The sequence below is a fragment of the Pipistrellus kuhlii genome, unplaced genomic scaffold, assembly GCF_014108245.1.
Source record: "Pipistrellus kuhlii isolate mPipKuh1 unplaced genomic scaffold, mPipKuh1.p scaffold_m20_p_40, whole genome shotgun sequence".
Classification (NCBI taxonomy): Eukaryota; Metazoa; Chordata; class Mammalia; order Chiroptera; family Vespertilionidae; genus Pipistrellus; species Pipistrellus kuhlii.
Window position 1 is genome coordinate 3,564,679 of NW_023425541.1, and position 12,400 is coordinate 3,577,078.

Below are 12,400 nucleotides of genomic sequence, written 5' to 3' on the forward strand. Positions count from 1 at the left end.
TTTCTGGTGGGGGGTGTGCAGGAGGCAGCTGGTCGATTTTTCTCTCTCATCGATGTTTCTAGCTCCCTATCTCTCTCCCTTCCTCTCTGTAAGAAAATCAATAAAATATATATATTTTTAAAAAGATTACAAAAAATATACCGTCCCTCTCAGGGCGCAACATATATTTCAAGGACGTATTCATATGTCCTACCCGTTCCCGATAGTGTTTATGCTTGACGTATTTATAGGTCCCGCTCGGTTAACAGGTTAAATATGCTAGATGCATCCAGTGTGCCAAAGAAACAGAAAAACGGTATCTAAATCAGAGTAAGATTAGAAGAATCTTTTGGAAGTTTTCTTAAGCTGAATTCTAAAGGATCAGTGGAATTAGAGAGAAATGTAATTTGTCAAGGCACTGAGGCTTGAAATTACATTATAAGTTTATAAAACAATTGGGGTGTTTTAAGTGTGCATGTTGGTAAATGACTGGTTAGATGTAGAGAGGTACATAGGAGTTAAATCATAGAGGGTCTGTGTGTCATATTCCACACTTAACAAAGAGTTTTTACTTTATCCTAAATGAGAGGACATTGTAGGAATTAAGTAGCAAAATGATGATCACATATAACTCATTAAGCAAAATAGAAGAGGGACCTGGGGGCATTTGAGAGAATTGACTAGCATACTGAGATCTCAATTAAAAATCCACATGATTGCCGAAACCGGTTTGGCTCAGTGGTAAAGCGTCGGTCTGCGGACTGAAGGGTCCCAGGTTCGATTCTGGTCAAGGGCATTTACGTTGGTTTCGGGCACATCCCCGGTAGGGGGTGTGCAAGAGGCAGCTGGTCGATGTTCTCTCTCATCGACGTTTCTAGCTCTCTATCGCTCTCTCCTCCTCTCTGTAAAATATATTTTTTTAAAAAATCCACATGATTGCCAAAACCGGTTTGGCTCAGTGGATAGAGCATCGGCCTGGAGACTGAAAGGTCCCAGGTTCCATTCCGGTCAAGGGCATGTACATTGATTGTGGGCACATCCCCGGTAGGGGGTGTGCAGGAGGCAGCTGGTTGATGTTTCTCTCTTATCGATGTTTCTAGCTCTCTATCCCTCTTCCTTCCTCTCTGTGGAAAATCAATAAAATATATATTTTTTAAAAATCCACATGATTGTAGGGCTTTTCTATAGCAATATTTAGCAGCTCATGTAGTATGGCTGTAAGTTTGCCAGATAGAAGGATCAGAGAGTTGGAGGGGTAGGTGAAAGGAGGGACAACCCAGAAAGACATGAAAAAATGGGCATTCTAGGCAGAGAGAACAGAATGTTCAATATCATGGAGGAATGAAAGAACAGGATAAGTTTGGTGAACTGTATTTAACTACTACCTGTATATTTCCTCAAGGGAAGTGGTAGAAGATGAATCCTCGATTTTTGTTCTATTTTGGTTGGGTTAAAATAATGTACTTTCTCTCTTGAGATCTCCTTATTGCTTTGGAAATTAGAGGAAATGCCCTTATGTCAGTTATCCATTATTGTCTCCTGAAAACACCTAAACCTAATCAGCCATAATTCTGGTAATATAGATGTGTTGGTAGGCTCGCAGATGTGCAATAATGATTATAACAAATGTTAGTAAGCAGGAGTCTTTAGAAAGGGTACTTGGCCAGGGGCTAGCTGGCTTAAGATAAGGAGCTTATTTATATAAGGCAGTAAGAAAAACCCAGAAAATGCTAATTGAAACAGTCGTACCTTTTTTTCACCTATTAGATGAGCTCAATTTTAAAAAAATATTTTAATGGATTTCAGAGAGGAAGGGAGAGGGGAGTGAAATAAAAATATCAATGATGAGAGAGAATCATTGATTGGCTACTTTCTGCATGCCCTCCACTGGAGATGAAGCCTTCAACCTGGGCATATGCCCTGACCAGGAATCAAACTATGACCTCCTGGTTCATAGGTTGACGCTCAATTAATGAACCATGCCATCCGGGCTGAGCTCAATTTTTGAAAATGGAATATTCAATGCCACTGAGGCAGGTGTTCTTGCATATTGCTGTTGGCAGTATTACATTGTAAGACATTTCTGGAAAGCTCTTTGGCAGCATTGAGAGACTTAAAAATGGTTATAGTCCCGTAGGCTTGAATTTGAATATTAGCCCCACTGCTTTATAGCATTGTGTCTTAGGGTAAGTAACTCAGCCTTTGCTTTCCCATATGTATGATGGGAATAATAATAATGCCCTCCTGAGAGGCTTATTTTGAGCATTAAATAATAAGATGCATGTGAGTGCTTATTAGTACATGGTGATAGGATGATAATCTATCCTAGTCAGAGATGAAGACAATGATGTTTCTGATAATGTTATTTATATTAATGAGAAATAACCTGAATGGTTAATGTAAAGGGAATGTTTAGTTATTGTGCCATTTGTGTGATGGATTATTATATAAGGATTAAAAGCTCTTTATAAAACAAACTAATGGCCTGGCCGTTGTGGCTTGGTGGTTGAGCATCAACCTATGGACCAGGAGGTCATGGTTCGATTCCTAGTCAGGGCACATACCCAGGTTGAGGGCTTGATCCCCATTAGGGGGGCGTGCAGGAGGCTGCTGATCAATGATTCTCTCTCATCATTGATGTTTCTCTCTCTCCCTTCCTCTCTGAAATAAAAATATAAAATAAAAAACACAAGACAAAAATGCTCACAATATTGAGTAAGAAAAGTAGAAAACAGAACTTGATTTTATCTCAGTTATGCTTTAAAAAAGATGTATATATAAAAATTTGGAAGGAAACATGAATGTGATAATAGTGGTTATTTCTGAGATAAAAGGTTGGGATAATCTTCACTTTCATCTTTTGCATGTTTTTCAAGTTTTATACTAGTATGGAAAACTGGAAACTATTCCTAGAGGAGGTGACTTTTTTCTAATCCTCACCAGAGGATATGTTCATTGATTTGAGAGTCAGAGAGAGAGAACGAGAACAACATCAATCGGTTGCCTCCTAAATGCATCCTGACTGGGGATGGAATCCTCAACCTAGGTATGTGTGCTGACCGGAAATGGAACCCACAACCTTTTTGGTGTACGGATGATACTCCTACCACCTGAGCCACCCAGCTGGGCTAGAAGAGGTGACCTCTGTGCTAACTTTTAAAGGATGATGATTATAGTAGGTAATCTTTATTGATCACCTACTATCCTAAGCATATAATCAAGTGGAGAAGAGTAGGGAAGACTTTCCAGGTAGGTGATAATTTGAAAAAATACCCAGAACAAATGCAAAAGTAGATGCGTGCCTTGGAAAAGGAAGTGAAAAGTAGTTGAGTTTGTCTAGGCTGCAGAGTAGGAGCTAGTTTTGGTGGGAAGAAATGAGTTTTTAAAGATATGTGGGCAAATTATGAAAGGCATAGATAGTATGCATACTAAATCTTTAAAAGTTAAAGAGGGCTGGCAGTGTAGCTTTGGTTGAGTGTCAACCTATGAACCAGGAGGTAATGGTTCGATTCTTGGTCAGGGCACATGCCTGGGTTGCAGGCTCCATTGCCAGTGTGGGGTGTGTGGGAGGCAGCTGATCAGTGATTCTCATCATTGATTCTTCTATCTCTCTCTTCTCCCTTCCTCTCTGAAATCAATAAAAATAGATATTTAAAAAGGAAAAGGAAAAAGTTATTTTAGTAAGATCATACTGGAAGCTCTTTGAAGAATAGATTAAAGGGGAATGAGATTAGAGACTAACAAAGAAACTTTTGCCAACAATCCAGGTTAAAAACACTTGAGGGCTTGAACTAAGGTAAGTATCATTAAGAATGGAAAGATGGGGACATACTTTAGAGATAGTAAGGAAGGCCTTGGTCAGTGTGGTTCAGTTGTTTGGAGCATCGTCACATACACTTAAAGGTGGTGGGTGTGATTTCCATTCAAGACACATAATCCAGGTTAGTGGTCAATCCCTGGTTGGGTGTTTGTGGGAGGCAACCAATCGTCTATTTGTCCCTCTCCCTCTCCCTCACCTCTCCCTCTTTCTCTTTCTCCCCCTCCTCCTCCCCTTCTCCCTCTCCTTCTCCCTCTCCCTCCCCTTCCGCCTTCCCTTCCTCTCTCAGTTCAATTGGGAAAAAAAAAGGTACTGAGGAAGTAGAATTGGTATCTTCATAAGTGGTTGAAAGTTGGGGGTATGGATAAAAGACAGAAAATTCAAGATGATCCCAAGTACTCAAATGCTGATGGTGAAAACATAAATTGGTACTAACTTTTTAGAGGAGTATAAGTGTTCATTCCTTTATCTAAGCAATTTTTCCTCCAGGGAATACTCCACACAAGTTTTCAAAGGCACTTGTGTGTGTGTGTGTGTGTGTGTGTGTGTGTGTGTGTGTGTGTATAAATCCAACATTGTTCATAATTGCAAAAACATGGGAGCATTCTGAATATCCAACAATAGGAAATTGATTGAATAAATTATGGTGCATCTATATGATGGAATACAGGTTGGCTATCAAAATGGTAGTTTAATAAGTAAGGTATATTTGTATAAGCTGATATAAAAATATATTCTGTGTAGTCCTGGCTGGGTTGCTCAGTTGGTTGGAGTGTCGTCCCTTACACCAAAAGGTTGTGGGTTTGATTCCTGGTCAGGGCACATAACTAGGTTGTGGGTTCAATCCCTGGTTGGGGTGTGAATAGGAGGTAACTGATTGATGTTTCTCACATGCTTTTTTCTCTCTCCCTCTCAAATCAATAAACATGTCCTCAGGTGAGAATAAAAGTATCAAAGTTACTTTATATTTTATCAATATATAGATATTTTATATAGATATAGTATATGTATTACTGGAAACTAGATTACTCAACAGTATATACAGAAGGGGTTGTAAGTTCAGATACTATAGAGGCCAGACATAAATGAGTGAAATGGGCTCAATATAGAGACTGATGAACTGGAGAGCACATACCCTACCTAAAGGGATCAGTCACTGTTTAGCTCAATTGTTGCTGTAGAGTAGGATTACTAAAAGGAGAGATGAGTATAGTTTTTTCTTTATACTTTTTTTGTATGTAGGTTTTTTAATTATTCAAATTGAGCACATAATAGTTTCGTAATGAAAAAACAAATTTCCACTTTTGGATGGATGGATAAATCATATGACATCCCGAATTCTGACCTGGGCAACTGGTGGTGCCATAGACTAATTATAGAAAGTATAGGAGAAGTGGTTTTGGAGAATTGTTTTGTATTGAGGTAGGATATCTGAGTGAATGTTTTTAGGAGATAGCTAGCTATATAACAGGTTTAAAACTCAAAAGAGAAGTTTGTACTGTAAATAGGGTATTTTTTCAAATTACCACCATATGAAAATATAATAGATGAGCTCAAATAGGGAATAGTGTGCATTTCTTGAACCCCCTGATGCTGTAATAAAATACGGCTGTATGTTTTTTGGATAGAAATACCAAAACGTTATCAGATTATCAAAGCTGTGTGTGACTCAAAAAAGTTAAGAGCCACTGTTAAGATAGAATGTAGGATGAGAATAGAATAACAAATTCCAACATCTAAGGGGTCAGGTGGAGATTACTGAGGAGTGGCCACAATGAAAGAAGGGAAACAGAAGAGAGCAATGTCCTGGAAACAAACAGAAGAGGAAATGGCTATAAGAAGAGGTCAAGTGCATAGAGGAGACCAAACAGAATGGTCATTGAAAGAACTATTTCAGTGAACTGGTGGAATCAGAAGCCAGACTTGGATGTGAATGACTAGGAAGTAAGAAAGTGGAAACTGAAATTTGCCTGTGACAGGAAGGAGGAAGACTGTAATCAATATGTTGGACAGAGTGGAACTTTGTGTAGGTGAAAGAGAAGGAAAAATGAGGATATGAAATAATGTCCCTGTAGAAGTGACAAGATAGACAAAGAAAAGTTTATGCTTCTCTTTCTCTCTAGAGTAGCAAACAGGGTCTTACGCTAAGAGTGGGTGAGATGGTGAGAGAGAGATTTTGAAGAGAAATGTAGGTTAGTGGTTAAATTATCTGTTGTAGGGAATTTGAAATGGAGCTGACTTACGGACATTTTAGAAATGTTGAGCAACCTTTGAGGGTCCAGCTGAAATTGGAGACTTAGTTTTTATAGGAACATCAGTTGGCACAGTTGTGTAATTTTCATTGTCAGTATTCATCAAACCAAGTAAGGGAACTGAGAAAGCAGATGACATCATTGTTTCAGGATTGGGATTTTGCTTTCTGGATGTGGGAAAGATCGAGAATTGAAGGTGTTAACAAGAAGGAAAAGTTTGAGCTTCTCAAACTTTGTCACCTAAGAACTCTTTGTAGCAGAAGATTGCCACTTGCATAGTCTCTATGGAAGAGTATCCAAAGCAGCTCTATAAAAGCTTGTAATTTCTTTGGTAACTCATGTTTTATCTTGCAAATTAGTATTAGGCTTCTCTGTTTATATTTTGTCCTGTTTCAAATTTGTTATTTTATATCCCACCCAACTTCCATCTTCAAGTAAAATTGCTGATGAAGGAAAATATATTATAATGATCTTATATCATAACTCTGGCATACTACTGAACATTACCTTACTTTTCAAAGCATAGGGGTTAATTAGGGAAGAAACTAAATCCAGAAGAGGCTTGGTAGACTGGGAAACCCAAATTAATGGGCCTGTAAGTGTCCTTGAGGTCAGAGAGAGAGCAAAAAGGGTGGACAGATACAAGACTGTGATGAGAAAGAAGGATATCGGAATTGAAACATCAGAGGCAAAGCAGTTTACAGTAAAGAACATTCTGGATATAGCCAGGGGTATTTTTTCCTGGGAGTAAAAGGTGCAAACCATTATGAAGATTTGTAAGGATTTTGGTGAGGTAGTACATATGAACATTAGAGTAACCCACCATGACTGGAGGGATTTGGAGCCAAAAGGAAAATTATACTAGGTGTGAAAGTCCTTGGTGAATGTGAGTGGATTGGTGGCGAGTAAAGGTGAAGAGCAGAGATCTCCAACTTAAGTGATCTTTAGGGAGGGGCCAGGCAGGTAATATAAATGAGTGAAGTGGGCCAAGTGTAGATTGTGTAATCTGTAACAGTATATATTCCATTTAAAGTGGCATGTACTTCAATCTGATTGTTGTCCTAAGGAAATGACTAGCCAGTGTTGCTAGCTCTTAATTTTTCAAGTGAAGCTGGAAATCTGAATTTTTGGTGACATTCTTTTCATTCCAATGTTTACATATTTGTAATAGTTTTAAAAAGTTTTTAGCCAGGCCATTGTGTCTCAGTGGTTAACTCATGAATCAAGAGGTCACTGGTTTGATTCCTGGTCAGGGCACATACCTGAGCTGCTAGCTCGATCCCCAGTAAGGGCATGCAGGAGGCAGCCTATTGATGTTTCTCTCTCATTGATGTTTCTATGTCTCTATCCTCTTCCCTTCCTCTTTCTCTAAAATCAATAAAAACATTAAAAAATTTTCAAACTCTGTGAGCCAAATGAAAACATCTATCTAGAGGCCAAATCTGGCTCCAAGGAAGCTGGTTTTCAACCTCTAGCATAGTAGAAAACGATCCTCAGTGTAGAGATATTCTTTTTCTCCAAGGGAAAGTAAATAATGATTTGGTTGCTGCAGTGGAGAACATATAAGGCTGAAATCGCCCTTCCTTCACCAGTGAATTAGGGGTATAAGAAATTTCTTATATGAAAGTTAAGTCTCATATCATTGAAGAAATATTTCAATAAATCCGCTGCAATCCTGTTTCAGCCTCTTGCTGTCATCCTTGCTCTTCACAGCCAGACTTTTGTTTTTATTGTGGTAAAACATACACAAAACAAATTCAGTGGCATTAAGTATATTCACAGTGTTGTGCAATCACCACTATCCATTTCTAGAACTTTTTCATCACTCCAAACAGAAACTCTGTACTCATTAAAGAATAACCCCATTCTTTCATTCCCTCAGCCCTTGGTAATCTCTACTTTACTTTTTGTACATGAGTTTTTCTCTTCTGAGTATCATATAAGTGGAGGCATACAGTACATAGAATATTTGTTCTTTTGTTTCTTATTTCACTTAATTTTGTAGCATAGATTGGATTTTTTTTAATGAGTACCTAACATCTCTCCTATTCTTTAACCTGCCTCACGTAGCTTTAATTTGGCTCCTAACCTGCCCAACATACTAAGTGAACAGGTTCACATAATTGCCAGGTTTAGTGGGTGCTTTTAAGTTCTTATCTTGACTACACCCTAGTATTTGACATCATTGACGATTCTTGAAACTATAGTATGATTGGCTTTATAACTTTAAGCTTATATTTCTCCTACCTCATTCCATTACTTTTCCATTTCCTCCACTACTGTCTTTCTTCCCTGGCAATCATTTATGTGATTCTCTCTATCCTTTGCTGAATGATATTCTGCCTATTTTTGTAACTTCAACCACCATATTTTTCCTGATGACTCATCAATTATGGGCAAAGACCTAATATCTCCAACCATCTGCCGAACATTTCCTGTTGGCTGTCCCAGTGGAACTTCAAACATACCTCAAACGAAACATCCTTTCCTTATTTAAACTTTCTTCCTCTGTCCTTTATTCAATTTAGTCCTTTATTATTTCCAATCTGCATTTAATGGGACACTAGCATCGCCCAGTAGCTACATCTGGAAACCTCATTTATTCCCTTGAATAAACCCCCAACTTCCAATATATCACTGAAGCCCTCTTAGATTATTATAATATAATAGTCAACTGGCGTATGTCTCCACCTGTAGACTTAACCTCTTTCTAACCTGTCATATTCCTGGTAAGGTAGACTTATTTAAAAAACAAAAAGTTACACAATAAAGAAATATATAAAATTGAAAATGAAAGTTAAACAAATACATAAAATTGAAAATGAAAGCTTTTGCCTACCCTTTCATTTTTATCTCCCATAGTTTCATTCCTCAGAAGTAACAGTGTATATCTTTCCATATTCTTCTATACTTACATAAACATGTTTAACAAACATAAGTAGTGTTTTTAAATTTTTGTTTAAGAAATTGTCATTTTCATAATTATTCTATAATTTGCTATTTGCTCATGAATATATCCTGATCCTCTTTTTTAAACTTCCATTTTAAAATAAACTCAAGAAATTGTACAAATAATACTAAGAGTCTTATGTAGCTTCCTCCAGTGGTGACATCTTACATGGCTGTAGTTCAAAATCAAAACCAGGAAATTAATATTGGTCCATTACTATTAACAAGATTATGGGCCTTATGCACTTTGTACCTTTAAAAAAATCTATATTCATTTGTGCGTATGTGTGTATAGTTATATGCAGTTTTATGCCAGCATGTAACCACCACCGTAGACAAGATATACTACTAGAACTGTTCTGTCACCACACAAGAACTCTCTGATGTTACCTCTTTGTATCTGCAATTCTCCACATCCACCCACTAATGTCTTTCTTCCCTGGCAACCATTTATGTGATCCTCTCTATAGTTTTGACTTTTGAGCGTGTGAGATAAAGACTAATACTACATTTTTGAGATTGACTTTTCCCACTATGCATCTCTTAAAATCCATCCAAATTGTTGTATGTATCAGTTCATTTTTTAAAGATTGTTGAGTTAGTGTTCCATTGTACCAGAGTTTGTTTAATTTACTGAAGCACATTCAGATTTCTAGTATTTTCTGATTATGAATAAAGCTGCTGTAAGCATTCATATACAGGGTTTTGTGTGAATATAAATGTTCATATCTATGGGATAAATGCCTAAGAGTGTGATGATAAACATGTTTAATTTTATAAGAAATTGCCACACTATTAGAGTGCCTGTACCGTTTACATTCCCATCAGCAATGTAGGAAAGATTCAATTTCTCTACAGTATTAAGTATTACTGCTATTTTAAAAAATTTACTTGGTGGTCTACTAGTATCTCTATGGTTTTTACTTTACATTTCTTAAATGGTTATTATGTTAAACATTTTTTTCATGAGTTTATTTGTCATCTGTGTGTTTTCTTTGGTAAAATGCCTGTTCACTTCTTGGCCCAAGTTTGAGCTGCATTGCTTTCTTATTAATAATGAGTTTTGGGAGTTCTTTATATATTTTATGTACATGGCCTTTTTCAGAGATTTTTTTCCCAGTCTGTGTCTTGTCTTTTCATCTCTTGACAATGTTTTTGGAAGAGTAGAAATGTTTAACTTTGATGATGTCCAGTTGTTCAATTTTTTCTTTTATGTACTAGAGGCCCGTGCACGAAATTCGTGCACAGGTAGGGTCTCTAGGCCTGGCTGGCGATCAGGGCCACTCAGGGTCTTCCAACTGCAACTAGGGCCTGCCTTTGTTCCGTGCTGCCCCCTCGTGGTCAGCACATATCATAGCTAATGATCAAATTCCTGGTCGAACTTCTGAGGGGGCACTTTGCATATTATGTTAGCCTTTTTATATATATATATATATATATAGATTGTGCTTCTGGTATATGTCTAAGAATTCTTTGTTTAACCCAGTCACAGAGATTCTCTCATACTTAAAAAAAAATTATAGTTTTACATTTAAATTCATGATCCATTTTGAAATCATTTTTGTATACAGTATGAGATTTAGGTTGAGGGGTTTTTTGTTTTGTTTTGTTTTGTTTTGCCTATAGATGTCTAGTTCTATTTGTTGAGAAGACTATCCTTACTACATTGAATTGCTTTGAGGACCTTTGTGTAAAAAAAAAAAAAATCAGTTGAGTGTGTGGATCTATTTCTGGGTTTATTTTGTTCCATTGATCTTATATATCTTCTAGGGGCCCAGTACATGAATTTGTGCACCTTGGAAGGAACTTTGAGCCATGAGGCTGCAGTGGGCACAGGTGTGGGTCTTGGCCCATCCTCCTTGCCTCCACCTGGCCCTCCTGCCACGGGGGTGAGCAAGGCCAGCACCGTCTTTGGGTGCAAGTGGCAGCTGCTGCCCCGATTGCCCCTCAGGAGCAGGGAGAGATGCAGAAGCCTTCATGGGTGATTGGGGCTGGCAGCCGCTGCTTACACCTACTAAACTATCATGGCCGGCACCAGCACTGGGTGAAGTGCCCAGTGGGACTGCAGCATGCAGGAACAAAGAATTTTCAGTAACCAACAGAGGTTTGCCCTGATGACAGCGACCAGTGGCTCGCCTTGGTCTACTCACCTGCTCCATAGTCTGCTGCAGCAGATACCCACCATGTTCCATGCCCACCATATTCCGTGTGTGCTCCCTGGATTATCGCATGATAACTGGAGCTGTATAGTATGTCTCATCAGGTAGAGCAAGCATGTCAAACTCAAAGGCTAACACAGGCCAAATAAGGTTTAAGTTTATGTGGGCCACAAAAAGAAAAGCTTCAATTTTTATGGAAACGTAGGTTTATTTAGATAGAGACATGCTCAATAAAAGGGCTGAAATAAATGAGTAATCGTTAACATAAAATAATAGAACATTTTAATAAATACTTTTTCTTGAACATTAACTTAGCAGACACTGAATTAACTGCACAAATTAATAAGTGTAACACAAAACTTTTTTTCTTGTTCTCTGAAAGAGAACTATTTCCTGTTGCGCACATGAAACAAGTCAGTGTAAGACTAATGACATGACAATTGGCTGCTAGTATTAGTGGAGAGAAATAGTGCGCCTGTGCGTATGGTGCATATGGGGAATGAATGCAACAGGATTATAGTAATTAGTCATCAGCGAATGTTTTAGTTGGTTATTAATAGTTATGTATAACAGGACATTGTAAAAATTAAGTTATGAAATTTTTATTAAAACTTACATATTGTTACATTGGCTGGACTGCAAAAGTATTCGTTGTGGGCTGCATGCAGACCATGAGTTTGACATGCTTGAGGTAGAGTAACTTACCCCTCACTTTATTCTTTTATAAATCATTTTATTTATTTATTTTTAAACTAGAGACTTGTCGCACAATATTTATGCAAGAATAGGCCTTCCTTACCCTGGCTTTTTTCCCAGCTGCCTCGGAACCACCAAGTCCTCACTCCCAGCCAGAGCACCGCTCCTGATGCTCCCTCTGCCCTCTTCTCTCCCCCTCATAGCGGGCATCCTGCCCAGGCCTATCACTCTGTGCCTGCATATGCAAATTAACCTGCCATCTTTGTTGGGTTAATTTGCATACTCCTGATTGGTTGTGGGCATAGCGGAGGTACAGCCAATTTACATGTTTGTCTATTATTAGGTAAGATATGTTTTACTGATTTTTTATAGAGAGGAAGGGGGAGGGATAGAGAGCTAGAAACATCGACAAGCTGCCTTCTGCACACCCCTTACTGGGGATGTGCGCACAACCAAGGTCCTTGCCCGGAATCAAACCTGGGACCTTTCAGTCCATAGGCTGACAATCTATCCACTGAGCCAAACCGGTTTCGGCTGTAAATCATTTT

The 12,400-nt window shown here is 38.2% G+C and overlaps 1 protein-coding gene across 16 annotated transcripts in view; it reads left to right on the plus strand.

The window, feature by feature from the left end:
* The window catches only part of TAF1 (TATA-box binding protein associated factor 1), a 103,429-nt gene that overhangs the window by 45,531 nt on the left and 45,498 nt on the right, over window positions 1–12,400 (plus strand). The window contains exon 33 of one of the 16 annotated variants that reach the window (XM_036411503.2): window positions 6,145–6,449. The exons of the other annotated variants lie outside the window; for them this stretch is intronic. Coding sequence (XP_036267396.1) covers window positions 6,145–6,242 — 98 coding nt within the window. The 3' untranslated portion in view covers window positions 6,243–6,449. Of the gene's footprint in view, window positions 1–6,144; window positions 6,450–12,400 lie in introns of those variants that run through there. 16 annotated transcript variants of the gene reach the window in all.